Source organism: Atractosteus spatula, chromosome 8 (assembly GCF_055471065.1).
Source record: "Atractosteus spatula isolate fAtrSpa1 chromosome 8, fAtrSpa1.hap1, whole genome shotgun sequence".
Lineage (NCBI taxonomy): Eukaryota > Metazoa > Chordata > Actinopteri > Semionotiformes > Lepisosteidae > Atractosteus > Atractosteus spatula.
Window position 1 is genome coordinate 9,362,217 of NC_142713.1, and position 27,640 is coordinate 9,389,856.

The following is a 27,640-nucleotide window of genomic DNA, read 5'->3' on the forward strand; positions in this document are numbered from 1 at the left end:
GGGCATTTCTTGAAAAGAGTAGGGGTGTTGTCCGGGAGTCCTGGCCAAATTTCCCACTGGCCTTTAACAATCATGGCCTCCTAATAACCCCCATCTATAGCTGGTAATCCCCACTGAAAGTTGGTTTGTGGTGAGTGTGCTGGTGCACTATGGCTGCTGTCACATCATCCAGGTGGATGCTGCACATTGGTGGTGGTGGAGGGGAGTCCCCTTTACCTGTAAAGCGCTTTGAGTGGAGTGTCCAGAAAAGCACTACTGTATATGATAAGGAATTATTATTATTAATAAGGACAGACTGGTACACATTGTTATGGAATGCTACATTATGTAACAACATCTGGCCTGTTGAGAACCCGTGCTTTTTTGTAGTGGGTTTTTCCATCACAAAATCCCTTTCCTACCGTCAAACTACTGGAATCTAGTCAATAAGGCTGGGAAAATCCTCACCATTCCTGGTTGTCACTTCTAACTTTAGTTTTGTTATGTTTAGAAAATGTTCTAGGATATTCTAGCTAATTTAATGCCATTTCAGAATTCTGCAACTTCTAAAGTATGAAATTTAACATTCCTGTTAAATGGAACTCACTTTGATGCTTTCTATTTCCAAGAAAGAGCAAATTAAACTTAAATGTGAATATTGTCCATGCCGATGATAGCACCGAAGCTTCATGCATAAATCATGATGTCAGTGAAGAGATCACCAAAAATGTGTTACACACACAGCCAAGCCCTTTTTCTAAAGAAGAACTTTGCATTTGTGGCCCTAAAAGTACAATGTTTTCATTTTGAATTGTTTAAATAGCCTTAACGGCATCTGCAGTCTACCTTTATTGTTCATTCACTCAGGTTACCTGTGAATGTTATTTGACACATTGACCAACCAGCTTTCTGTGTGCTACAATACATGAGAGTAGATTCATTTTCATGTGGAAGACGCTTGCTGAAGTGTCAATCTGCTGTTAGACCTTCTGTCTGAAAAATGCTATGGAACTGGGCTTACAAACTGCAGTGAAAAAGATTGTATACCTTTAATAAATATTGTATTTTTAAAGCCATTTCATAGATTTGAAACATCAGTTTTGGAGTCCTTGTGATCTCTTTCACTAATTGTGGAGTGAAAAATGAAAATGCTAAAGAGTATGATCCTTTCCAACATACCAAAAATGTTTTTATTGCAAACACAGTACATTAACGGTGTATTGCTGTTAACAAAAAATAGCTAATTCTTCAAGTCCCTTTAAATATATACCATTGGGAAGAATCCTTCTTCTTTAAGCTACAACTGTTAATAATTACACGTTCCCTTTGGCAGCATATTTTTCCCTTGTTTATTCTTTGACAAAAGTGCAATTGTGAGAAAATTAATCCAAATTAGGTCCAAAACAAAAGCAAGCTTACGGTTTTCAACACACAAGTCACTAATTTTACTCAAGACTTCACATTTCACATCCCAGTGTTTTAAAACGAAGATGACAGTTCAAGGATGCTATTTCTGTTGAGTAAGATTCTTACATAACAGAAACATTTGGACTGCAACATTTCAGGGAGGCACAGTAGACTGGGTATTGTACAAACACTGCACTCAGACACAGCTATCTTAAAAAGTGGTCAGCATGCAATAGAATCTTTTTTATAGTTTTGTACAATATTTTGCAATGTATTTTATATGACAGAGACAGTATACAGTATATTTCAGAAGTCTCAATCACTGCCCCGCACTATCATTAAGGCCAGGGGGAAACCTCAAGTAGAAATTTAGTTACATAAAGATGTCATCCTCTTTTATTATAAAAAATGTAAAGAGAACACCAAATGGATTTCCTCCATCTTTCTGGATTAATTATGCATTTCTGACAGAGTGTTTGGGAAGAAAAGCTTTACTGTTCTGCTTTTTGGAGTTCATTTGCCTAATTTTGCCTAATAAAAACAAGATAGTCTTTAACTGCAGATACTGTATTTTATGAATGGAACAGTAGGGTGTAAACTACATATTAGAAATAAATATCAATTGTTGGAATAATAAATAAGTACTGTATGTGGAGGGATTTAAAATGCAAAACGAAGTTCTTCAGGAGTCTTATCTTGCTAATGAGAATGTGGAGCTCACTCTGGAAAACCACAGATTTTTGCTCTAGTATTTTAAATAGAGCAAAATAATTCTGCAATGAACAACAACAGTTAAGCTTTGTCAAAATGCTATAAACGAATGGAACCCCTTCTATCCAACATGATAATTACACTGTTTAATATAAACTGCATTTTCAGGTTTTAGAAGGCTTCCAAATTCATGCAAATACTTACTCTGAGACCTAGACAGGAATCCATCCATCCATCCAATTGTTAACTGCTTAACTGCTTAACTCAATACAGGTTTGTGATCTCAGCAAGCAACAGGCACACCATAGGAAACACCCTGGATGGGATCCCAGTCCATCACAGGAAACACACAGATGCAAACACACACACTCACACCAGGGTCAGTTTTCCCACAAGCAGCTTAATCTACCAGTATGTCTTTGGGAAGAAACCAGAGCACCTGGAGGAAGCTTATGCAACAGGCAGAGAACATACAAACGCCATGTAGACAGCACCCCTGGAATTGAACCCAGGGCCTCAGAGCTATGAGCAGCAATGGTAGCCACTGTGTCACTGTGATATGCAGCAGGAATCCACAAACAGCTAAAGTAGACTCAAGAACAACTGGCCAGCTTGATGAGGCTACAGAGACAGGCGTTCGGCAGCATTTTGTACAGAGAAGGAAACAGATCTTGAGGGTAGGTGACACACACCCTTGCATCCTGTTTTTCCAATTTTCTTTAATTTTTAAATACTGTGGATCTACTCTACCTAATAAATTATATAGTTGATTAGCTTTTCTCCCAATCGCAGTACTACAAGAGTTGTCACTGTCTCCTTATGGGTGATACAGCTAGCCAGCTCTGACTTTATGTGTGCAAAAAGATGAGCAGTCATAACACAGTACTGTCTTTTGTAGTGCTATGACTAATCAAATAACCCATTAATATGCATACACATAGTTTATTGTGACTACTGGTCTTAACATCCAATCTAATTTGGAAGTCTGTGCATCTACAGCCAGTTTCTGTTTCGTATTTGGACTTTGTAAAGTCAGGGAAAGAGAGTACAAGAGAATACAAAAATGCAATAAGGTTTCCATGTGCTGTTTTAATCCTTTGCATTATTTTTACATACTGCACCAATAAATTTGTGGTCTTATCGCCTTATTCCAAAATTGAAAGGGCTTTTTTCTAATCACTTTAGGCTTATTTTAGTCCCCTTATTTCCACCTAGTCTCATCTATGTGAGTCAGTGAACGCCATAACCCACTATTTTAAAATATATTTCCTTAGAATTGTTCCTTCTACCCCTGCCTCCTCATTATTTTCTGCAAGTTCTGCAACCTCTCCAACAGAAGACATTATAAAAAAAACAGTTTTTGCAGGGATTTCATTTGTACTCTATTTAAATCAGGAGTAGCATCTAAACCTTTACCAAGATTACATTCACAGGTAGAAGAGTCTCTAGGAAAAATAAAAACTAGCAAAATTAATGTACTTCCTTCATTTCTGTTTCAAAGGTACAGTTTGGCAGAAAGTGACTAAAACACCATTTGGTAGCAGAAAAAAAATTGGGGCAGATACAGTAAATAACATCTGCCTATTGTCCTAATTTCCAAACAACACCATATTGCTTGAATTTGCTATTCTCTTTGCCGGGGAAATATACTGTATTAATGAAAGCTAGCAGGAATCAGCAGACAGTCTAGGACACTGTAACTTAAAAATACCTCCCTTTTGTAGTGGGTGGGTCAGACAAAAAACGTTTTGCTGAATTTCCTTTGTGATGGATTTGACTTTGTTTTGTTATTGTTAACAGCAGAAGCCATGTGGTTGGATTGAAGGTTGTCAAAATTATTACAAAGACCAATATTTAACCACTGATATGATAGGCCTCACTGAGTTTAGTTTCTCTTAGCTCTAACCACAGATTAAATTTTCACATAAAATTCAGTTTTTTTCCATACTTATTATTCATACCTTTTTGTGTTGTAATGTAATTAAAATAAGCTTTAAGTGTGAGGAGAAATTAAATAGAATTTAAATGGTACAGGGTGAAATGTCTTTGCCATGAGTGATCAAGTGACCGTAATGATAAGGGAATGTAAATGTCGGTTGTATGAATAAATGTATAAATTGCATAAAACTGATACAATTGATTTCTCAACATTTTGTTTGTTTTCATCTAATGCATTAAAATAGCCAGAATTATGACCTTCTAAAAGGTCATAATTAGACTTCTTATCGTTTATTGTAAAGTTTACATTTGTGGATAAGTTCCTTCTTCAGGTGTCCTTGCCTCATAAGAGCCTGGTCTGTAAAATACTGCCTGTGATTCATTTTAAGTTCTTTAGAGTCTATCAGTGTGTTTAATGCAAACTGCACTCAAAGAGCTTGGAATAGGGAAAGCAGACCGCAACTGCAAATTTTGTCCCGTTCAGATAATGACATAATTTAAACAATGTTTACTCAGTTAGTTACTGTACCTAACAAGCATAGTGTAAGCTTCTTTGTTGTGGGTATTATATTATTGACTATATTGGTGCAAGCAGTAAGAAAAGATTACCTTGGTTGCCAAGGGTAATCTAGAGGGAGAAACTGTAAAAGAGACCACATTTATCCAGCTAGGGGGTGAATAATGGGCCGCAGACTGCATGTTAAAGTGCAGGACACGGTAAGGGTGGTTACTTCATCTCATTAACAGACCAAAATAATGGCCAGCAGCAAGAATTTTTGTTAACCTATGTTAAAAAGTCATCGCTTACGGCAATTGATGAAGTATATAGTTGTTCATTATTCATTAATTCCTTATAACCTTATAAACACATTTTCCTCCAGCATCTTGTTAATTAAAAAAAATGGTACACAAATAACTTGTTACTGTAATGGATTTCTTTTTAAAAGTAACTTCCATCAACACCGTTTATGAAAGGTGCTCGGGGGGCCAGAGCAGCATTTTTGTGTGTGTTCACGTGCGTGTGTACCGCTGTAAGGGGATTACACACCTGTCGTGTTGCTGTCCAGAAGATCCTCTCCAGCAGCTCTAGCCTGAGTTGCACCCCAATAGCTGGAGAAACAGAGAAAACCAAAAACATAACGGTCAGATGGTGTATTTAACAGTTCAAGAAAACCTTGAAGTTCAAGTGACCCAGAAGAAAATGGTTTTGCTCTTTTTTCATTTGCTCGTACACTTGTCCTCGAGTAACAGACCCTGGCTCATCTAGAGTTTCACTGCGCAATATTATTAGTCTGTTTTAACACATGTCCTGCCTCAGTCAAGGGCACTGTGGAGGGTGGAGGGGGTCTTCAGCACATGGTCTGCCCTACAAATGCATCACACCATGATGAGTCACTGGGAGCGGTTTCATAACAGAATGTATGTACTCCTCTAGGCCTTCAAAGTCACAAGATTAAACTGGTCTTAGGGCTAAAGCTCTGCAGATCAAATCTACTGTCACTATAGCTACTTCTCACTGGGTGTTTCGGCTCACAGTGAGAAGTATTGGGGAGTTAAGAGGCATAGATGAGTCCTGCTGGTGAGTTACAAAAACAGGATAATGTTTGCTTCTGGATCACATGTCAGAAATAATCCCTGATAATTACAATGATGTCACTGCTCAGGCCTCATGGCTATTATGATTCTATGCCGCAGCACAGGAACAAAGACACCCCTGATAAGCATCAAAGAGATGTTTAATGAGTGAGCTAAAGTACACAAAACTGTAACTGCACAGCCCTGCCAATACCTTTTTTACACGTCATTTCATTTCATATGTTACCAGTGCCGAATTTGTATTTGCTTAATAGCTGGGTTCAACGCTATGCCCCATGAACCAGGTCAGAGAGCTCATCGACTGCACATGCTTTCCTTCGACATGCTCGCTGTTTTCCATGGGCTGGGATCCAGGGTGACTTATACTTATAGGAAACCTATATGCTTATAGGAGAGTTAGAATCAGCAATAGCAATGTCTACTATAGCAAGCACCTTTACTGCCTTTTAATAATAATAATAATAATAATAATAATAATAATAATAATAATAATAATAATTTCTGGACACTCCACTCAAAGCACTTTACAGGTAATGGGGACACCCCTCCAGCACCACCAATGTGCAGCCCCCACCTGGATGATGCAATGGTAGCCCAAACTGCACCAGTACGCTCACCACACATCAGCTATCAGCCAATTCAGGGATGTGGATTATAAGGAGGCCAAGTTCGGTTAAGGCCAGGGAGAGATTTGGCCTGGGTAACACCCCTACTCTTTTCGAGAAACACCCTGGGATTTTTAGAGACCACACAGAGTCAGGAACTCTGTTTTACATCTCATCCGAAGGACGGTACATTTTTACAATAGTCTGCATGCCACTATACTGGACATTAGGACCCACACAGAATGTAGGGTAAGTGCCCCCTACTGGCCCAACTAACACCACTTCCAGCAGCAGCCTTAGCTTTCCCAGATCTCCCATCCAGGTACTGGCAAGTTTCAGCTCCTGCTGAGCTTCAGTGGCTTGCCAATAGTGATTTGTAGGGTGATATAGCTGCTGGCTAACTTTTGACTAGTCTACATAATCCAGTACTGGGTCACAGGGGGAACCAGAGCCTAACCTGGTAAGAATTGGGTGCAAGTCAAGATATTCTGGACAGGATGGCTGTCCATCACAGGACATGCACACACTCACACCAGGGACAGTTTTAACAAAAGTCAATTAATTCACAAGCATGCGTTTGGTCTGTGGCAGGAAACCCACAAGAACATGTGGATAACATACAAACTCCATGCAGGTAGCACCCCTGGAATAGAACCAGGGCTCCAGTGCTGTGAGGCAGCAATTCTAAACACTGCATTATCTACTTTCCAAAATCCTGAAATGAATTAAAAAATGTGCTCTGAATTTTCTACTTCTCTACAAGCATTAATAGTTTTGTGATGTCTGAATCTATGGTGAAAGCCATGTAACTGAGAAGGAAATTAATAAAAATGATTACATAGGGAAAGACCCAGAGAAAACAGAAAGTAATAGACTTATTAATTTTAATATTAAAACTGAGGAGAAAATAACAATTCAAAAGGGAAACTCGCCTCTTAATTTTCACGAATATGGGCAAAACACATCCTTTAAGCCCCAAGGAAATCGAAATATAGTCAAAAATAACCAGACATATGTATTTATCGAATGACAACATGAGCAGATGTTTAAACATTTGCTAAGCATCATATTTCCTATTAGCAGTAAAGACATGTCATTTTATATTCTTTTTAAATGTGATCTGCTTTTCCACAACAAAAAGCACAAATAGCTGGAAATGTATGCATCAATACTGTTAATATATAAACTGTATTTGACCTGTGGCCAGCTCACATTCATTTTCAGTTACATACTGTGCAAATTGTGCCTGAATGTGTTCAGAAATAATATTAAATAGGCAGCCTAACACAAGGAATACATATGAAACTATGACAAGATTGAAAAATACAAAATGCAGTATTCCTTATAAGTCATGACATTTTTCAAAGCAGAGTTGATAGTATGTGTTAGAGTTAGGGCCAGGATTGAGGGTAAGGTTAGTGTTTAGGTTAGGGTCATTTTTAATTTTTTTCTTGTTCTGTCTTTTGAAAAAGGGTTATGAAAGATCTAGGTATGCTATTGCTATCATAACCATGTTATTGTAACATGGTTATGAATCCTCTGTGAGATTGCTATGTTAATTACATAGCAATCTCTTACATAAGAGCACATTCAAATAAAGCAATATCTTTTTATTAAAATCTCTGCTAATTGTTAGAATCAGTGATCTAAAGGCCAGTGAAGATAATGCTTTCTTTCTCTAGTTTTTTTTTTAAAGAAGCATTTTAAACAAGGCAATGCTCACATAGTGAAAAGTGTACTGTATGTATTGGGAGAGATAAGTGAAAGTGAAATTCAATTTTGCTGTGTACTAATGAAATTTGAATAGGAAGGCATTATCCAAGATGAAGACTAGGGAGTAGTCTATGACAAAAAGCAAAGAAAATTTCAATTAGAAAAAATGCAGAGAAATTGGGCCTCATAAATTCATCAGTCTTAAAAAAGAAAAAAAAACTTGTGATATGCAAGATACAGATGTCTATACAAATACAGATTTCAATAGTACCCATCAAAAATGAAAATTTCACTTCATTTCACTGTCCCAATACTTGTGCTTTTCACTGTATAAAAAGAACAACATCACCACCAACAATAAAATCCTAGAAAAGGTATGCAGTTATGTCAGTAATTTCAAGGATTCCCAATATTTTTTACACTATCTAGGCTTGTGTTATTTCTTCTCAGCAACTTAAAATATAAAAATGAAGTGGATTATTTAGAGAAAAAAAAACAAATTTAAAACAGGCTTGGTTACTGAACATGATATAATTAAAAAAGCTCAAGGATTAATCAAAGCAGAAAATATCATATTTGATATCACAGGGCCACATAACTGGTTTTCTCTCAAACACTAGGATAAGTAATAACATTTTAAGGAGAAACGAAGATTCAGTTTCTTCTTGATGTGTGTTCTGTGGTTTTTGAAAGATAACTGCTTGATCCAGCTGGCTGGTTAATAGATCATTAAGCTTCTCTAATGATGATTTATATCACTGACGTTTAATCATTATTAGCTTTTCCTTTTCAGATTTAAGTGATGAAAATGGAGAAAAAGAGAAAAAGATTAATGAAACATATTTAATTGCATTCCTTTATCATTACAGCCTAGTTAGTATACTAATATTTTAAGATTTTCATTTGTGCAAAAAATCAAAATAAGCTTAGGCAAAAATGTGAAGAATGTAAGAACCCTGCAAGTCTTGTGTGTCTTTATGTATATTTTTTTTTATTATTTATTTCAAAATTACAGTTTGTAATACACTTCATCTGTATGTTAAATTCCATCAACTATAAGTGTTTTCAGGCAGCTGGGACCAGAACCTTCAATCACTGCCCTTTTAACCTGTGAATCTCTGTTCTGGTGCTCATCAGGAAAGCTAATAACTCTAGATTCTTTTTAATATAAGCCAAAATCTCTCTCTTCCTGAATGCATTCTGTGTAACAAATTGCCTACAAGATTAACTTTGTTAATTTTGTTGTTAACTTGTATGCCTAGTCTTGAAAGGTAGTATAAAGCAGATAATTTTATATTTGCATATTTAAAATAATCACGTTCCCACTCTTCTGCCATTTCTTAATAAATACATCAACTTTACAGGAGGTTTTACTGGTGGGACACTTCTGCTGTGAACACCTGTCAAGTCTTCTGGATTTCCCATCCAACTTTATGTTTCTTTTTTACAAGCTGGAGGATCTTACGACCATAAAACCAAAGGCATTTCATCCTCATGGCTTCCCCAGCCTTGGTCTTTCATGAAGGGCAAAAATCTGGACCTCCCCCTGTGTTCTGTTACACACTCTATTGTAGATCTGTTAGGATCTAGGTGGGAAAAGGCACATGAGGTTGCATGATGGGCTTTTCATGAGCTGCCCAGGTTTGAAAAGTCAATTATAAGCCCATTGTGTGGAGGTATGGCTGGGGCTTAAGCATTAACTAGAAGGTTGAAGGGACAATGCTGTTGTATCACTTAGCAAGGTATTTCACTCAGGTGGTTCTAGTCAAATGCCAAGCTGTAAAATGGATGCAGAAGTAAGTCACTTTGGATACAATCTAAATAAACAACAAAAAAGAAATCAAGTGCTATTCTCACTCAGAAATAACTACAAGTTTGGTGGAGCATCATTTCAGGAGTGCTGAATCTAGGTTGAAAATTGTGATATCAGTTTGGTTTTAGATCATAGACACGAGCACTGGACAAACCATGTGATCCGTCTCATAATTAGCACTGAATTACTGTAGCACTGAGGGACCCAAAAATAAATTCAACTAAGAGGATGATAATACATGCTAAACAAATCTGTTCCTCATTTCCCTTGAAGGAAAAATGGCCACATATTTAAGACATCGTTCTACGTCACTTTCCTAAGATGTAAAATTTCTAAATTTAATTACTGTTCAAAATATACAGATGGGAAATATCCTGTTGGCTCTTTTTGTTCCTGTGGGAGTGTTTGTGCTGTTATTCAAAGCATACAGTATGTGTACTATTACTAAGTACACAATGCATGACTGGGCAGTTTGTTCTACACATCCACAATGCTTTGTGAAAAGAAATGCCTCCATTATCAGTTATCAGTTCTGATATGCTCCATTTCTGAGTTTAAAGTCAAGGCTGTGTCCAAAGCAATTTTGAACTTTGAACCTCTTCCTGAGATCCAAGCAATACTCCTTTCCAACATGTAGGTTTTGATCCTTCTGATGTAGCTTGTGGATCTTTATCTTTACTGGGCAGATAAATGGCAGCTAATATGTTGTCCAATTCCTCTGGTTGGATTGTGACTCAACCAAATACCAAGAACTCATGCAAGGTAAATGAAGAGACAATACTAACATCTATATAATATTCTGTTAACAGGTGAAACATTTGTCAATGTTTATTTTTATGGTGTTAAAACTGTGACCATCCATACAGATTTTAGTGCTTTCTTGGCATTTCAGATGTTATCAACATACAGAGATGATGACTGGGGAAGATATGGAAGCTGGGAATGTGCATAGCCATTCAAAAATAAAAAAATATGCCAGCTAAATTTAACATACAAAACAAGAACAAAAGTGAAGGAACAATATACAGAGACAACAGGAGAAAGTATGAACTGAGTCCCACATTTTGAAAACTGATGGTGCACATATCAGAGGTGGTGGTGTTTTAAGACAGTTGTCATCATGATGCCAAATGGCTAGAAGTATTCTACTTGCTGTTGACAAAATTTGCTGCTAGGTTTCCAGGCGAATGGAGCAGAGTGACGAGGGGAGGCCTGAGGTTGATTAAGAGGAGTGCAGGGATCCGCATTTGGGAGTGCAGCAGTCAGACAGGAATCTCTTTCTGACAAGAACTGCCAGAGCCTCACAGCTCCCTGTCTATCAGGTTGTCTTTGACAGGAGTGCAGTGTCTGCTTACCAGCATCAGAGGGCTAACAAAGTCCATTAATAATAACAATAACAATAACAATAACAATAACAATAACAATAATATTTGCTTACACTGATATAGTTCTTTTCTGGACACTCTACTCAAAGCACTTTACAGGTAATGGGGACTCCCTTCCACCACCACCACCTCTGACTCCCCTACCACCCTGACCCCCACACTATCCAATCTAGATGTGTGGAAATCACTAAGTAGATTGAACACACAAAAAGCTGCTGGACCTGACGGTATCCCTGGCCTGGTACTCAGAACATGTGCCTGGCAGATAGCTGATGTCTGTACTGACATCTTCAACCTTTCCGTGACCCAGGCTACTGTACCTAGCTGCTTCAAGACAACCACCATCTTGCCAGTACCAAAAAAATCAGCACCTACATGCCTGAATGCCTACTGCCCTTTTACACTCACCCCCATCATAATGAAGTGCCTTGAAAAACTACTTATTCCACACATTAAAGCCAGCATTCCAAAAACACTTGATCGTCTCCAGTTTGCCTATCGCACAAACCGCACCACGGAGGATGCAATCTCTATAGCTTTACACATCACACTAACCCACCTGAATAAAAGGAACAGCTCAACATTTAACACTATCATACCCATAAAACTTGCTACCAAACTCAGGGCTCTGGATACCACCCTCTGTAGCTGGATCCTAGTCTTCCTCACCAGCAGACCCCAGACGGTCAGGATTGGCAACCTCACCTCCAACACTCTCACCATTAACCCCGGTGCCCCTCAAGGCTGTGTGCTCAGCCCACTGCTTTACTCCCTGTTCACCCACAACTGTACTGCCAAGTTCAGCACAAACACCATCATCAAGTATGCTGACAATACCACAGTCGTGGGCCTGATCACTGACAGTGATGAGACTGCCTACAGGGAGGAGATAAAACAACTTGCAGACTGTTGCCAAACCAGCAACCTACTGTATGTCTCAACATACAAAACCTACAGCATACAGCAAAACCAAAGAGCTGATCGTTGACTTCAGGAGACAAGGTAAAGTCCACTCCCCCATCTACATCGAAGGGTCTGCGGTGGAGATGGTGAATAACGTCAAATTCCTAGGTTCACATCTCTAAGGAGCTCACATGGGCAGCGGCTGTACTTCCTGAGAAGGCTGAGGAAAATACACCTGCATCCACATATCCTCACCAACTTCTACAGATGTACAGTGGAGAGAATACTGACCAGCTGCATCAGAGTCTGGTACGGCAACTGCACCCTATCCGACCATATGGCACTGCAGCGGGTGGTCAAAACTGCCCAACACATCATCGGCAGTGCCTTACCATCCATCCAGGAAATCTACAACACCAGTAGTTTGAAAAAAGCCAAAATTAAAAAAAGCAAAATTATGTCTGATCCCACTCACCCCAGTCATAACTTGTTTGTCCCCCTACCATCTGGTAGAAGGTTCCGGTCGCTCCAGTAGCACACAACTAGTCTCCAAAACAGCTTCTTTCCCAGAGCGGTCAAGCTGGTGGCGTATTTACACAGTTTTTGACTACTTTGCATTGCCACCATACTGTTGTTTGCAATGTTATTGTTATTGTATTACTGTCTATTGTCTTGTCTGCTGTTCTATTTATATACTGCACCTGAGAGACTAGTGAGAAACACTTTTCACTATACTATGAACCCGTGTAAGTATAATGACAAATAAAGTTGAATTGAATTGAATGTGCAGGCCCACCTCGATGATGCAATGGCAGCCAGGAACGCTCACCACACATCAGCTATCGGTCAGGAAAAGAACAGAGTAATGAAGCCAATTCATAGATTGGGATAATTAGGAGGCTATGACTGGTAAAGGCCAATGGGAAATTTGGCCCTGATGCTGGAGTTACACCCCTACTCTTTTCGAGAAACACCCTGGGATTTTTAATAACCACAGAGAGTCAGGACCTCGGTTTTACGTCTCATCCGAAGGACGGCGCCTGTTTACAGTATAGTGTCCCCCTCACTATACTGGGGCATTAGGACCCACATTGACCGCAGGGTGAGTGTCCCCTGCCTGCCACACTAACACCTCTTCCAGCAGCAACCTTAGTTTTTCCCAGGAGGTCTCCCTATCCAGGTACTGACCAGGCTCACACCTGCTGAGCTTCAGTGGGTTGCCAGTTGTGAGTTGCAGGGTGATATGGCTGCTGGCATTGGCAGTGTGTGCCCCTATTTTCTCAATTTTTCCAGTTCTCATTTTGTTCTCTTTGACCAACTGTCAACCATACAGTAATGTTTACCCAGAACCTTTCAGGGAATAATGAACCACTATGCCAAGTTTAAGGTTGTTGGGGTGAGAAGTTCAATGGATTTTAAAAACTTGAGCCTGGATTTTACATAGTACAGTATTCTATTTAATTTATGAGGGCTCTGCAGCAGTGAAAGCTGCTGACGCACAAAGAGAGTTGATGGAAGATTAAAGGACACTGTTGCTGGAAGCCCCTCTTGAGAATGTTTCAGAAATTAACCAAAATGATACTGTGAGAAGGAAGCTTATTTCATCAGATGTGAGTTCTGTGGAACTCCTGTTTTTTGTTCAGTACTAAAAAAATAAAATCGCCACTACAGGGCTGGTCTTAATACCTACAAACCAACCGGCAAATGAGTCAGAGTGAAAAACTATCCCTTAAGAAAGAATGTTAAAAGTTCAGGGGTTTGTGACACTTGGTTCATCACAACAGGTAGTGCCAACTGGTTGTCACATACAAATTAATGTAGTCCTATTCTGGATTGGAGACAGATGACGTTCTGAGGCAGTGTTTCAGTTTACTCCCAAAGGGTAAGGAGTGATAAATACAATGGCAAATTGGTATATGCTGGATTAATACAGAGCAAAGGATGTTACATTGGTTGTATAATGAAAATACATTACAGTATATTACAGGAATATGGTATAGACATAGTGCAAACCAAAAGAAGACAACACAAAAGAAGATAATGTGAGATTATTGTGAAGATTTCAGGGAGTTTCATTATTGAACACTGCAATAAACTTTTGAAAATATCGATGACCAATATCTATAGAACATCAAGGCAGCTGTTGTCGTGTTTCTTCAACTTAATTGTAAATTCATAATTCCTTATAGTTCATAATTTTTCAAAACAATATAGGCCTTCATTTAACTTAAGCCTTTTACAATCCCCACATGTCAAAGAAACACATCATCAGACATTGCTGTGCCATGGCAAGTGTATGAAATTTCCATTGAACTTGATTTTTTTCTGATGCTAGCTTGCACACATACAGTAGAAAAATGGCCTTACTAATGCAAAGAAAAGACAAAACAACAAACTATCCATCTAACAATAAAAATATCCACCTAACAGTAATAAGCACATGGGAGCTGGTTATAGACTGGTAACAGATCGGAATTTGTTTTCATCTGAATTCTACTTGCTAACATTTGTTGCTGTGGTTGGCTAAGGCTTGTGTTTGTACACACATGACCTTTAGAGCTCACTGTATTTCATGCAATCTAAAAGTGCATTAGCAAAGGCAATCTCTATTGCTCAAAAACGGCATTCAGAGAATGCAGAAGAAGCTGCCTATCTGAAATATCACCTTACCTCTAATGAGCCTGACAAAGTTAAGTGAACATTAGTGTGGAAGATAACCTGTAAACTGATAATGGCCGAATAGCTTTAACACTAATGTGTGTCCCCATCTCTTTTACAGATGTAATGGAGGAGACCACAAAAAAACTTGCTTGTAATAAATATTTGGCCATCTGTATTCATAACTGCAGCAATCCCATTGATTTTGATCGGAGAGCAGATCTTTTATTTTTCTTTGTCTGAAATATGCCACTCCACTCGGCACAAGGAAAGAGTTGCTTTTCCACTTCAAGTTATTTCTATGTGCTTTGCATTAAAAGATCAATATTGATAGTGAGGTTATTTAAAAAGAAACACTTTGGAAAGGCATAAAACCTGAATCTGACAACCCATCCCCTTCAAAACCCTAAACTAATATCTGATTATGCGAATCTTTTGCAATCAGTGTGCACCAATTCTGTTAGCATATGGACTATGATCAGAATTACATTCAGAGCTGGGAGAAGGACTTGAGTTTCAGTAATAGCTAGAAATGATTGAACTGACATATGGATACTCCTGGAAAATTTGAAGTACAAATGTACAAGCTGAAATCAATCATACACGGTATATTAATATTGCTGCATATTTTTATTGGAGGACGGAAAAGGTTAATTCCTGATTTACTGTTTGACAGTGGGATCAGAACTTTATGCTAGGCCACCAGACCTGACCATTTTCAGTTTGTTACATGCTAAGCTTAAGCTCCATAGGCACTGTGTTGCCACCTCATGTTCACATTAATCTCATATGTTTAGAAATATAAAATAAATGCCTAATGAAACATGTTATTAGCTTAATGCAAACATTCAAAGAATGGAAGCTTTTTTCATAAAACCTAATACGTTATACAGATTTGAAAAATCTCTGCTTTTCTAAATTTTTGTAGGAGCTCTCAGGGAATATACGATATGACACCCTTTATTAATCCCCAGGTGGGAAATGAAGTGAGCCAGCACTGCTCATACACATACATACAGATGCTGAATAACTTGGAAGAGGATTTGAAAACTAGCTTCTTCCTTTCAGTTCATTCTTTATTCCACCCCTCACTGACTATCCTTTATTTTCTGTTTTACTATTTTTAAGGAAACTTCACAATTTCAGCTAACCCAGTAGGTTCTACTAACCACACCTGTAGATTGATAGATACTTTATTGATCCCGAGAGGGAAATTGCAGTGCAACAGCAGCTTAACACAGTCAACACAGCACAGTGTAACGAATGATACAGTAATAATAATACAATACATACAATACAATCAGTACAGTGAGAAGTGCACTAAGAAGAGTTACTCACAGTCCAGAACACACAAAGAACAGAACAGAACAGAACAGAACAGAACAGGTAAATTCCCAAAGAATATAGACGTAATGTGGAATTCAAAGACGTATTTGCCATGAACAAGTTTTCATTATTTATGAGCCTTAATAAAGAAGTGCATATGCAAATGACAGAGTCCTTTTCAACTGTAGAAGAAGCCCACAGCCTTACAGTATGCCAGTCAACTTCAACCCTTACTCTTCCACAGCCTCCACCCCCGCACTGAACACTGAGTTCAGACAAGCTCTCTGTTCTCTTACACTTACACCTCACTGGTAAAGGAAAGAGTTTCTCACACTCCTGAGTGACTTATGGGCATGTATCTGTACTTGATTAGTCTGTTAGGCTTATGAGTAAATACATTTACTGATGCTGGTGAGACTCCATGCAGCAAAGATCACCAGCTTAACAGCATGTCTCTCAAGACCTATGTACTGTATTTGTTCCATGGTGTATTGACCAAATTCAGACTAAAATATTTTATTGGTCTAAATAGACTGAATCCCACCCATAACATATGAATCAATGGTATTAATTAATTTTCTTTCAGGGCCTTTATCAGAGGAGAATTGAGTGAGAGAACCTGCCTGGCACATCTCATTTGGAAACAGAACTAGCAGGGGTTTTCCATGCATGCCGGGATATTTTGTTCAAAGACCAAGATCTATTAACCCCCTGCTTCTACACTTTAACAAACACACTATAACACATCCAAAATCCACATTATGCCGTGCAAAAACAGAGGAATGTGGTTCTCATTTTATTTTCCCCCAGAACATTATCTCAAGATCTCACTTGTCGCCATCGATCCATAATGCCTTTGCAAATTGTTAGCTCTTGCCTCATCTATACAAGGTGTCACTGGTTCCCAGGAGCAAGACAAGGAACACAACTCTCTTATGTTACAGGTTAACGTTTTCCATGCCTCCCTTTCTAATAATAATTGCTTTATCCCCCAACCTTGAGAAACATCCTGAGACCTTGGTAAAAGAAACTTTTCCGTTTCACTGCCCAGTGAATGAAAATGCCAATGATCTCTGAAACAAGGCAGGCAGTAGATACTGCTGGAACATACAGGTCCAGCTAAGCAGATTGTCATGATTGCCAGCTCTTTCTCACAACCTACCTGCATATGCAATAGACTCATATGCACAAACCAAGTAGCACTTCATCCTGAAAATCCAATTGATACGCATTTTCTTCACTGCTTTCTAGTGAAAAAATGCTTGTGTTCACTGCATTACAATTGATTGTATTCCTGAAATGTGCGGTCTGGATTATAAGAATCTGAGAAAGGTTACATATTAGAAGCAGCTATTGGGCTCATCTCGCTCATTTTACTGATCTGAGATTCTCATTTAGCCATTCAGACTCAAAACTTAGTTTTAATGACAGCTTGTTGGCTAGGTAGTTTACTTCAAAAGGCTATGTTTTCTTTCATTTGAAAGAAATAATATATATAAGTAAGTTTCAGTGACAGTTTTATTTTTTTGCAAGCTCCTGGATACAAAACATCAGCCTCTATGGACTACTGTCGTGTAGTTTCTCTTCATTAATCTCAATCCTGAGGTGATGAGATACCTGGCTATTGTGTGAAGAATATCATTTGTCAGACCTTGGACAAGCTATCAGCTCTAATTTCCCCTGTTCCTTATAGTGGAAGGGAGCTACTCAGAACTACTGTATGCAGGACATGGTTCACAGTACAGAAAAACTAGCATGCATGGATAAACGTGCTTCATGCATAGTATTATCTGCTGGTCTCCAGGGTTAATGATTATCACTTTCTGGTTCATTCCAACTAATATAGCTAAAAACTTGACAATTGAAAAAGAAATAAGACCGAAATCTTAATTCAGTCATTGTGAGCCATTGCTTATCGATGTTTACTTATCTATTTGCCGCTAGATTTTTTTATAGTCTTGTTTAATGATTTGTAACGCATTTCAATTTACACAAACTGTAGAGTATATTTCATTTCATACTACTGAAAACACAACACTACTGAATGGCCTTATGCTTTTCTTTGTTTTCTTTGTTTTTCTTTATTTTTTTGAATGGGCACAGGATCTGCTTTCCATAATTATACCCGATAACTGATCCTGGTGTACATCACCATAGATGTCTTTCATATGCTATTTTGCAGCATGACAAGCTGAAATACAAAAGAAATATGAAGAAAAAAGAAATCAAACACCAAAGCTTAGCAAAGCCCCAGGGAGATCTTTTGTGGCATAATTTCTATTGTCAATGTCAGAGAGTTTATGAATCATATTAATGCATAAATGGTGCCAAATTATATTTTAGAGAGCTGTTGTGAAGGGCGATTACTCTGTTGTGATACTTTCCATCTAAGATGTGTTCTTTTTATACAGTTTATCTTGAATTTCCATTAAGCTGCTTCTATAAATTCTTCCCTGGTTCCCTTTTGGTCTCTATAATTTCTTCAAAAGAATACATTAACAAATTGCAATAAAGAAAAAAAAGTGTTAATAAAGCAACTTTAATTTGAGAATATGGTGTGTATGACATTACTTTTCCGTAACGAAGGCAAAAAACAAACAAAACACTTTTAGAATACTAAACGGTGTTTTAGGGTTCATAGACATTATTATACAGTACTTGTAACATTTACTTTGATGTGGTGTACCAAATGCTTAAAACTGCTCAAATAAGTACAAAACATCGGAAGCCAAAAGCTAAAATTATGTATCAAAGATAACATTAAATGTAATACACACAAAAGAAACTCTTGGGTACTCTCATTTTTTGCTTCCTTGCCATTTACCTTGCAACAGAGTTGAATTTAATTAAATTGAGTTGCAAACAATTGAATTGTTTCAGTTGTTTCATTTTTCCAGATGATGTTTTTTTTTCAAATAATACATAATTGACTTTGCTGCGCCATCTGACTGAGATCACAAAGTATCTGATTTAATTTTTCAAAATGGTAACATATTCTTTTCAAGTTATTGATTAAATTGAATGGCCACCCATGATCAGAAAGCCACTTTTCCAGGTAAGGGTTACAACTACCCAGATGCTGTTCTGGAACTACAGGGCACAAGGCAGAACTACAGCCCAAACAGGACACTATGGTATCCATTATAGAACACAGGGATACACTTTAAAGACACAGATTATTTGGGAACAAAGCGGGGCATTTAACTAAAACCCCTATAAACATAGAAACAACACACAAACTCCACAAAGAAGGTCCTTGTCACGGACCGCATTCCTACTAGCACCTCTTGCCGCCAACACGAATTAATCAATTGTCATTCCTCCCACCCTTGCCTATTTATACCCTCTCATTCCACTCAGTCCCCGCTCACTATTGAGAATAACCCCTGGCTTTCTCTCGTGCGCGTAAACTACTCTCAACCTGATTTCTGGCTACCCGACATTTCCTCCGGCTTCGACTTCGCCTCATCTCTCGTTTTGGATGTGGATGCTCTCGAGCTGACTCTTGTGATACCCGACCTAGCTCTTCGACCATGACTACGACTTTTGCCTCTTGCCCCTTAGGATTTGGACACCAAACACTAGCGCCGCATAGGGTCCAACCAGGTACTCTTAATGTCAACCCTGATAGTGCTCTGGTTTGGAATTTAACAGCCTTCTCTGCCATGCAACCATGCTGCCCCAATCTCATAACAGAGGTATCTTGAATGTATGTGCGTTTCAGTTCATATGCTGTATTTAATGGGGGTGGGCTTTTACACTCTTAAGCTGAACTAATTATTAGTCTCTTTGCATTATTGAATTGTTTCAGTTTGATTTGGTGTCCCATACTCCATGGAAGCCTATTGTACTGGGGCAACTGTAAACTTTATTAAAAGTCCCACAGAGAGTCTAGCCTTTTAGTACAGGGAGTTCTATATGTACAAGTAGAACTACCTTTGTAATATAAATCAAGCAACGTGCTGCTTGAATTGAGAATGGAGGATGCTGATAAGTTGTCATGACTCTTGAGGCTTTCTGGAAATTAAAGTTTAATACCAAGATATGGCAGATTTGTCCTTCAGTTAAATTTGCTCCTGTCTGCTGTCCTACTCTCAGAAGATTAACTCTATTAATCATGGTGTTTTTCATTATATATTAGTAGAGCTTATTTATCTTCACCTGATCTGAGATGTATATTGACTTGACTGCAAATAAGAGCATTTCTTTTTTCTAGACATTTTCCTTTCACTCTTTATTAGTATTGTGTCTCTTAATAGTTTTCTTTTGCAGTGTGTCCTGCAAAAAGTCCTCTTTTCTTACCACAGCTTGGGTGGCTGTGGGCTGTTAACCAGCCTGAATAAAAGTTGAAACTAATTTGCTGGCTTTGGCATATGTCCATAACATGCATCCATCTATACATTTTCTTAAGCCTTCATCCAATACAGTGTCACGACGGAACTGGAGTCTATCCCAGCAAGCAACAGGAACAAGGCAGTATACACCCTGGATGGGATGCCAGTCAACTGTAAGACACATACAGACATAAAAACACACACATTCACACCAGGGCCAGTATGCGATATTCCCAGAAGTCAGTTGACCTAACAGTATGTCTTTAGACAGTAAGAGGAAACCAGAGCACCTGGAGGAAACCCACACAAACACATGGAGAACATACAAACTCCACACAGATAACACCCCAGGTCAGAAATTGATCCCAGCAAGGCTGCAATACTGGCCACTGTGACACCGTGTCACCCACCATGTCACCCATAACTGCATGTGAGAAAAACTAATGCAATAGGTAAGTAACAAAAACAAAAAAAAGACTGAAGAAAAACACAAAAAACAGTGCATACTGAATTTTCCACATTCCTCAAATAGCATATTACTCATTCCACCTCGGGAGGTTTTCCCTATTTCCAGTTATATCTTCCAGACTATTAGAGAGTTGGGTGATAACCTTACCCAGCCAAGCACAGCATTTGTCAAGGCCAAAGAATTCCTTGCAAAAGTATTGTGCATAATATTTGATTTCAAATAATCATAGATAGAATCATTTCACCACTTCAAAGTGATCTGACAAGCAACGTGAGGTCAGGAATGAGCAGGGAATCTTTATGCTTACGCAATGCAATACAGAAAAACTAATTAAAATGCAGAGCTGATCTGAAAGCAATTTAGCTTCTTAATTTTGAGGTAATTTTGGGGTATGTTATGTTTCAGATGTTTGCGCTTGAATTTAGAAGGCTCGTGATTATTCTTTTTTAGTGAGCAAATTATTATTTAACATTAAAAATGCATGAATGCATGAATTTTATGCTTAATATATATTTTGAAACAAAGGGAATATAACTGTGATCAAACATTTACATTTACAAAAAGTGCAGAGTATCTTATCTCACATCTCTCCTAATGTTTTTCAACTCAATTTCATTGTATCTTATCCAAAAAGAAAACAGTAGAATTCTGATGCTGTACAATATTTGCAGATCCTCACGGCCCTTTAAAGACACATTGCTGAAGGTCTGGGACTTAGAAAAGCAAATCTCCATTTCCATCTGAAACTCGATGTAATAGAGGGATTTTAGTTAAAACATCAAATCATCCTTTAGAAATGTAAATAAAAAGCTAACAACCGGGACATCATTTAGTACAAAGGTAATAAAAATGCTTCCAATACCAACATGACACCAGTTAAATAAAAAAATTAAATCAATTTAAATTGAATAATAGCTCACAGGTACAGTATAGTGTGGACAAATTTCCAAACTATAAAAATCCAAGTAACATTTTGAAATACAAAAGCTCTCCAGAAGTGGAATATGTGTGGAGTAAGAAAGACTGGTTTTCAGTTGGAAGGTTGCCAGTTCAAATCTCGCAGCCGGCAGAGGAATCCTACTCTGTTGGGCTCCTGAGCAAGGCCCTTAACCCCAACTGCTCCAGGGGTGCCGTACAATGGCAGACCCTGTGCTCTGACCCCAGGCTCTCTCCCTATCTGTGTGTCTCATGGAGAGCAAGCTGGGGTATATGAAAAGATAATTCCTAATGCATTGTTATTATTATTATAATATATAGAATATTGTGTTCATTTGTGGTCACAATGTTCCTATTCTGACTGGCTAAATTGTCCCACCATCCTTTTCCCACCATGTAATACAAAATAGACGACATTCATAGCTGTATGTTTTAATTAACCCGGTGCCGGCCAGAGGAGGACGGGCTCCCCCTTTTGAGCCTTGGTTCCTCTCAAGGTTTCTTCCTACTTTAATCTGAGGGAGTTGTTCCTTGCCACTGTCGCCTTAGGCTTGCTCACTGGGGGTTCAGGCCCGGAAATCTCTAAAGCTGCTTTGTGACAATCTCCATTGTAAAAAGCGTTATACAAATAAAATGGAATTGAATTGAAAACTGACCGTCCCTTTTTAGTTTTCAATGGAGATGATAAGAGGGGACGTGATTCAAATATTCAAAAATCTCAAAGGCATGGAATGTCAACCCAATCAGCTTCTTCAGAACGAAACTGAAGGACCCAGAACTGAAACTAAGGGGTTCTTCCAAAAAAAATGACTGGATGAAATCCTCTGATCAATTAGGTCTGAACAACAAAATGAGCCAGATGGACCAAATGGCCTCTCGTTTTCAACCTTTGTCCTGCTCCTGTTCTTATTAGTAGTCTTATGTCTGGAGCAGAAAAAAATGGAACAGAAATTAAAACACCTAGTATTTTCCTTTGCTGGCAGAATTAAAAGACAGCTGGGGCCATCAGCTGTCATGCAGTTGTTGTGCATGAATGTTTGTACTGTATTTGGAAGTTGGCTTTTGGTGCACATTTAATCTGAGCAGGATTAATTTGGATCAACACGATTACAAAAAGCCAGAGCCTGTCCAGATGAACTTCATTAGATTCCTGCAAATCCACCAGCAGTATAACCAAGAGGGCAGTCGGGTCCTGTATTCTGAAGTGCATGTTAGAAGAGCACATCAGCACATCCTTCCCCTTTTACATTCCCTGCTTTTGCCTGTCACTACAGATGCCTGTGCAACGGAGATAATTGCCCTGCAGCTACATGTGGTAAATTATTGAAAGTAATGTATCATTCAAATATTCAGAGAGAAATTCTTCAATTGTTAACTACTTACTCAACCTTGTTACATGTTCATTAGTATTTGCCAAGTTGATAATAGAACATGATTCAACTCAGAACTATCAGCCAGAAAGATAATGATTGATGGTATAGGATAAAAGCTTATTTAGGACGGCAATCAATGGGATTTAATTGATTTGTATTGAAAGACTATCAAATGTTTTTCTTCATCTGTCTGAGGCTGACACTGGCCTATAAATCGTTAACTTTCTGCAGCGCGACATGGCACATTATCCCACATACTATTGGAAACAAACTGGTGCGAATTGCTTCTATCAATCTGTCTTGCAATACAGCTCACTGATCTCATGTAATGGAAGAGCAACAACGAATTAGCTGCCACAAACTAAAAATGTCCCCTAAAACAAATGAACCTGCTTTTATTAAAGAACTAAATTAAAAAAAAACACAAGATTACCGATTTTCATCTCACAGTGGCAGTCTCTTACAGATCTCACAGGCATCCAATTAAGAAAAGACATTCAGCAACGGGGTCAAGTTCCTTTTACAGACATTTCTTATTTTGTTGGTGGCTTTACTGTGAAAGAAATATCCTTACTGTAGCAATTTGGGAAGAAAGTTTTACTGTGAAGACAGCATTTTTATTTTGATTAATTTTTTCTAGAAATCATAAAACAATAGTTTTCATCTATGGTTTACTGTCAACTTTGAAGTGTTTAAATAGCATTAAAGATATTTTTTAATTCTCCGGGGGCGGAGCGGTGGCTATGTGGCTAAGGATCTCCGCCTGTGGCTGGAGATCCCACAGCCGGCAGAGGAATCCTACTCCATTGGGCCCCTAAGCAAGGCCCTTAACCCCAACTGCTCCAGGGGCGCTGTACAATGGCTGACCCTGCGCTCTGACCCCATGCTCTCTCCCTGTCTGTGTGTCTCATGGAGAGCAAGCTGGGGTATGCGAAAAGACAAATTCCTAATGCAAGAAATTGTAAAGGGTTAATAAAGTGATGTTATTATTATTATTATATTTACATGACTACAAACCTCATACATGTATACAGTACATGTAATCTTAAGCAGTGATTTAAACAAGTAGTACTACAACAGGAGTTTTTAGTATGGTTTATATTGCCTGGATAAGTACATTTAAGTTACATGCATATAATATATTATGGTAGTTCAGGTGGGTAGCTGCGTCAGCATGCGTAGGCTGCAAAGGAACAAAGGAACAAGTAATAATAAACCTATTACTTGTTTATAATATATTATATATTACTGAACTCTACAATTACTCTATAGCTGTAATACTATAACTGTAAATATTACAGTATGAGCTATACTCACTGCTTTAAAAACTGTAGTCAATATATGCTTTATAATAGTATTACAATGCATTCTGTATTTGTATTTTGAATAACTCAGAAAGGTCTTATATACAATAGGCCTTGACTATTCTACCCATAAAAATGTATTGAAAGAATTCTTAACTTTAGATTTAGTATTACATATTAAGTATTGATATGCAATTGTGTTTTGTGATTTGCTTCGCTGACTAACCAGTAATCACTGGCAGGATGCACAACCGACACAAACACAGACATGAGCAGTCATACCAGGGCTAGTTTTCCTAGAAGCCAATTAACCTACTGTACCCGTATGTCTTTGGACTTTTGGTGGAAAAGTACCAGGAAGAAACTCACACAATCACAGGGAAAGCATATACACTTCTTGAAAATGGCACCCCAGATCCAGAATTAAACCCAGGGTCCTAGCACTGCAAGGCAGCACTGTTAAGAATGTACCCCCTCACAAGCACATTTCATGAGAAATAAGGACATCCAAGACTCATATGGTACAGTATGAATGTTTACTGAGCATTTTAAATGTAATAGGTTGTGGTGTAACCTGCTTGGTCTAGAGGCAGCCTCCTGGCAATAGGATGAGGATCAGGGAAGGAGTTAACCAAGGGGTAGTTGTAAAGGTGGTGATGGGGTAAAGGAAGAATGAATGAGACTGGACTACTGCAAGTAAGCACAGGGAAGCATGACAGATAACAGAAAAATATTGAAGGACTGTTCTAGTTTAATTATTTGGAGAATAATACACCGAGCATCTCTGTGTGTTTCGCTCCCATGCGCATGTAAAAAAAAACTTCTTTTAACTTCTGAGACGGACTCCGGACTGTCTTTTAAGGGGAAGTGGGAAGAAGATCTCCAACAACATATTCCTCCCGTTCTGAAAAACTGGCGCTGGCTACCAGTCTCTTACAGGATTGACATCAAATTAATCCTGTTGCCCTGTCTGTGTACCTACAGTACAAGTACAAGAGTTACTTTTCCCACATCTCCCTTCTCACTTAGTTCTGCTGAATCTAGGTCCCTCTATATTGCAAAGACTTCACTTTGTTAATTAGGGGAACAAGTCTTTTCAGCAGCAATGATTCATCATTTTAAAAACACACCTTCATCTGATGTTATTAAATCTCACCTCAAATCTTTTTTTTTGGATGGCCTTCAATTCTTAACCTAACTCATTACTTTAATTTCTTTCTTATACATTTTTGTATTTTCTTTTTTTCTGTACATTTATATAACTATAGTTTTAGAAAGCAATTATAATTAACATTATTTTATATAGTGCCTTTAAAAGTAGCTTCTCAAAGCACTTTACAGTAAGGAAAAAAGCACACAATGAGAGGAGGCAGCAGAATTACACAATTACAATAAAGGTATATCATTGTATATTACAGTATTGGAATACAGTAGGAAAGCAAAGGGGGCAGACACAGATCCGATTAAAGAAAATCCATTCGAAAGAAGGTTTTGAGTTTAGATTTTAAAGAGTTCAGTGAAGGTGACTCTCTGATATTCTTAGGGATAGAATTTCAGAGCTTTGGAGTATAGCAGGAGAAGGCCCTGTCACCCATAGTACGTAGATGGACGTTGGGGACAGACAGGAGACCAGAATTAGACAAACAAAGGTTGTGAGGTGGGGAGTAGGACGATAGTAATTAAGACAGGTACTGAGTTGCCAAGCCATTAGAGCCTTAGTGGTGAGCATGAGGATTTTGAAATCGAAATGAAACCTGTTAGGAAGCCAGAGCAAGGACTTCAAGACAGGAGTAATGTGATTACTTGCACTAGACCTGGTCGGGATTCTGGCTGCCAGATTCTGGACATGCTGAAGTTTGTGCAGTGTGGATTTAATATACCAGAGAGTAGGGCATTACAGTAACCAATCCGGGAGAAGACAACAATTGTCGACCAGCTTTTCAGCAACAGATAGTGACAACATAGCATGTACTGTAGTCCTGAGATATTTCTGTGGTGGAAGAATAATGTTTTTACAATATGTTGCACATATGGGTCAAATGTCAAGTCCGGATCAAATATCACTCCAAGTTCTTCAATTTAGATTGAAATTCAGGTATGTTGCCATCCACAGATAAGGTTACTGCATGGGCTTTACAAAGTTGATGGGAGGTGCCAAGAAGCATGACTTCAGTCTTTTCGCAGTTTTAATTAAAGACATTTGAGTCATCCAGATTTCAATGTCAGAGATGAAGTTAAACAGTACAGCAGCAGCCACTTCAGTGTCAGGTTTAGTGTAGACATGGGTGTGAATATAATCAGAGTAGAAATGATATTTAGACCATGTGATCTTAATGGAAGACCAAGAGGGAACATGTGAATGTTAAATAGTAGGGGCCCCAGTGTCAAGCCCTGAGGAACACCAGACTTAATGAACCCAACCCAGCAAATGGAAGCCTCCAAAAGAGACAAGTTGAACCTTTGAAGAGCAATGTAAGAAACTTCAGTTAAAAACTTCCATATAAACAATATTAATTCTTACAGAACTTTTACATTATTTTATGCTGTCATTGCATGCAGCTTTTATAGATATCTCTGTATTGCAGCTTTCATGTTGAATTTAGAATTGCCAAGCTCAACATACATGATTTTAAGGAACAAGTATACTGTAGGTTCATTCCGTGCTGAAAGGTAAAGAAATGAAATGCAATGTTTTGGCTGTGGAACCTGCTTCAGGTGTGAGGAAGAGAGGGAAAGAAGCAGAAAATAAGACCTAGGAGAACAAAAGACAAAAGAGTAGGGAGCAGGGGGCAAAAGGGCACACAGGTGAGAATGAGGAGTGGAGAACAGGAAGAGAGGTGAGAAAAGCCAAAATCTGCACATGAATAGAGAGGATTTAGAAGATGAGTCGTTGAGAGAAAGGGGAAGGTGTGAGCCATTTGTAACGATAATTTTGGTTTTGGATATCTTTCTGCAATAGGAGTTCCGATGGAGAGATCGAAAAGACTGTTGCCATTACAGATGAAAAGGGTTTTGGATAGATCCTCAAATCTCTGACATTTTCCCTGAAATGGTCTGATAGTCTTCTTCCTGTCTCACCAATGCAAATGGCTGGGCATTTTCTGCATGGGATGTAGTAAATAAAGTGGCTGGAAATAAGTGATCTCAACTTGGTGATCTAATATCGTCTAGAAGAGACTTGAATGTGCAT

General features: G+C 38.3%; 1 protein-coding gene across 1 annotated transcript in view; it reads right to left on the bottom strand.

Annotated features, from left to right (window-relative positions):
- Window positions 1-27,640, bottom strand: part of LOC148829168 (voltage-dependent calcium channel subunit alpha-2/delta-4-like) — a 205,026-nt gene that overhangs the window by 42,594 nt on the left and 134,792 nt on the right. The window contains exon 29 of the mRNA XM_088923114.1: window positions 5,084-5,145. Within this exon, the coding sequence (XP_088779240.1) occupies window positions 5,084-5,145 (62 nt within the window). The remainder of the gene's footprint in view (window positions 1-5,083; window positions 5,146-27,640) is intronic.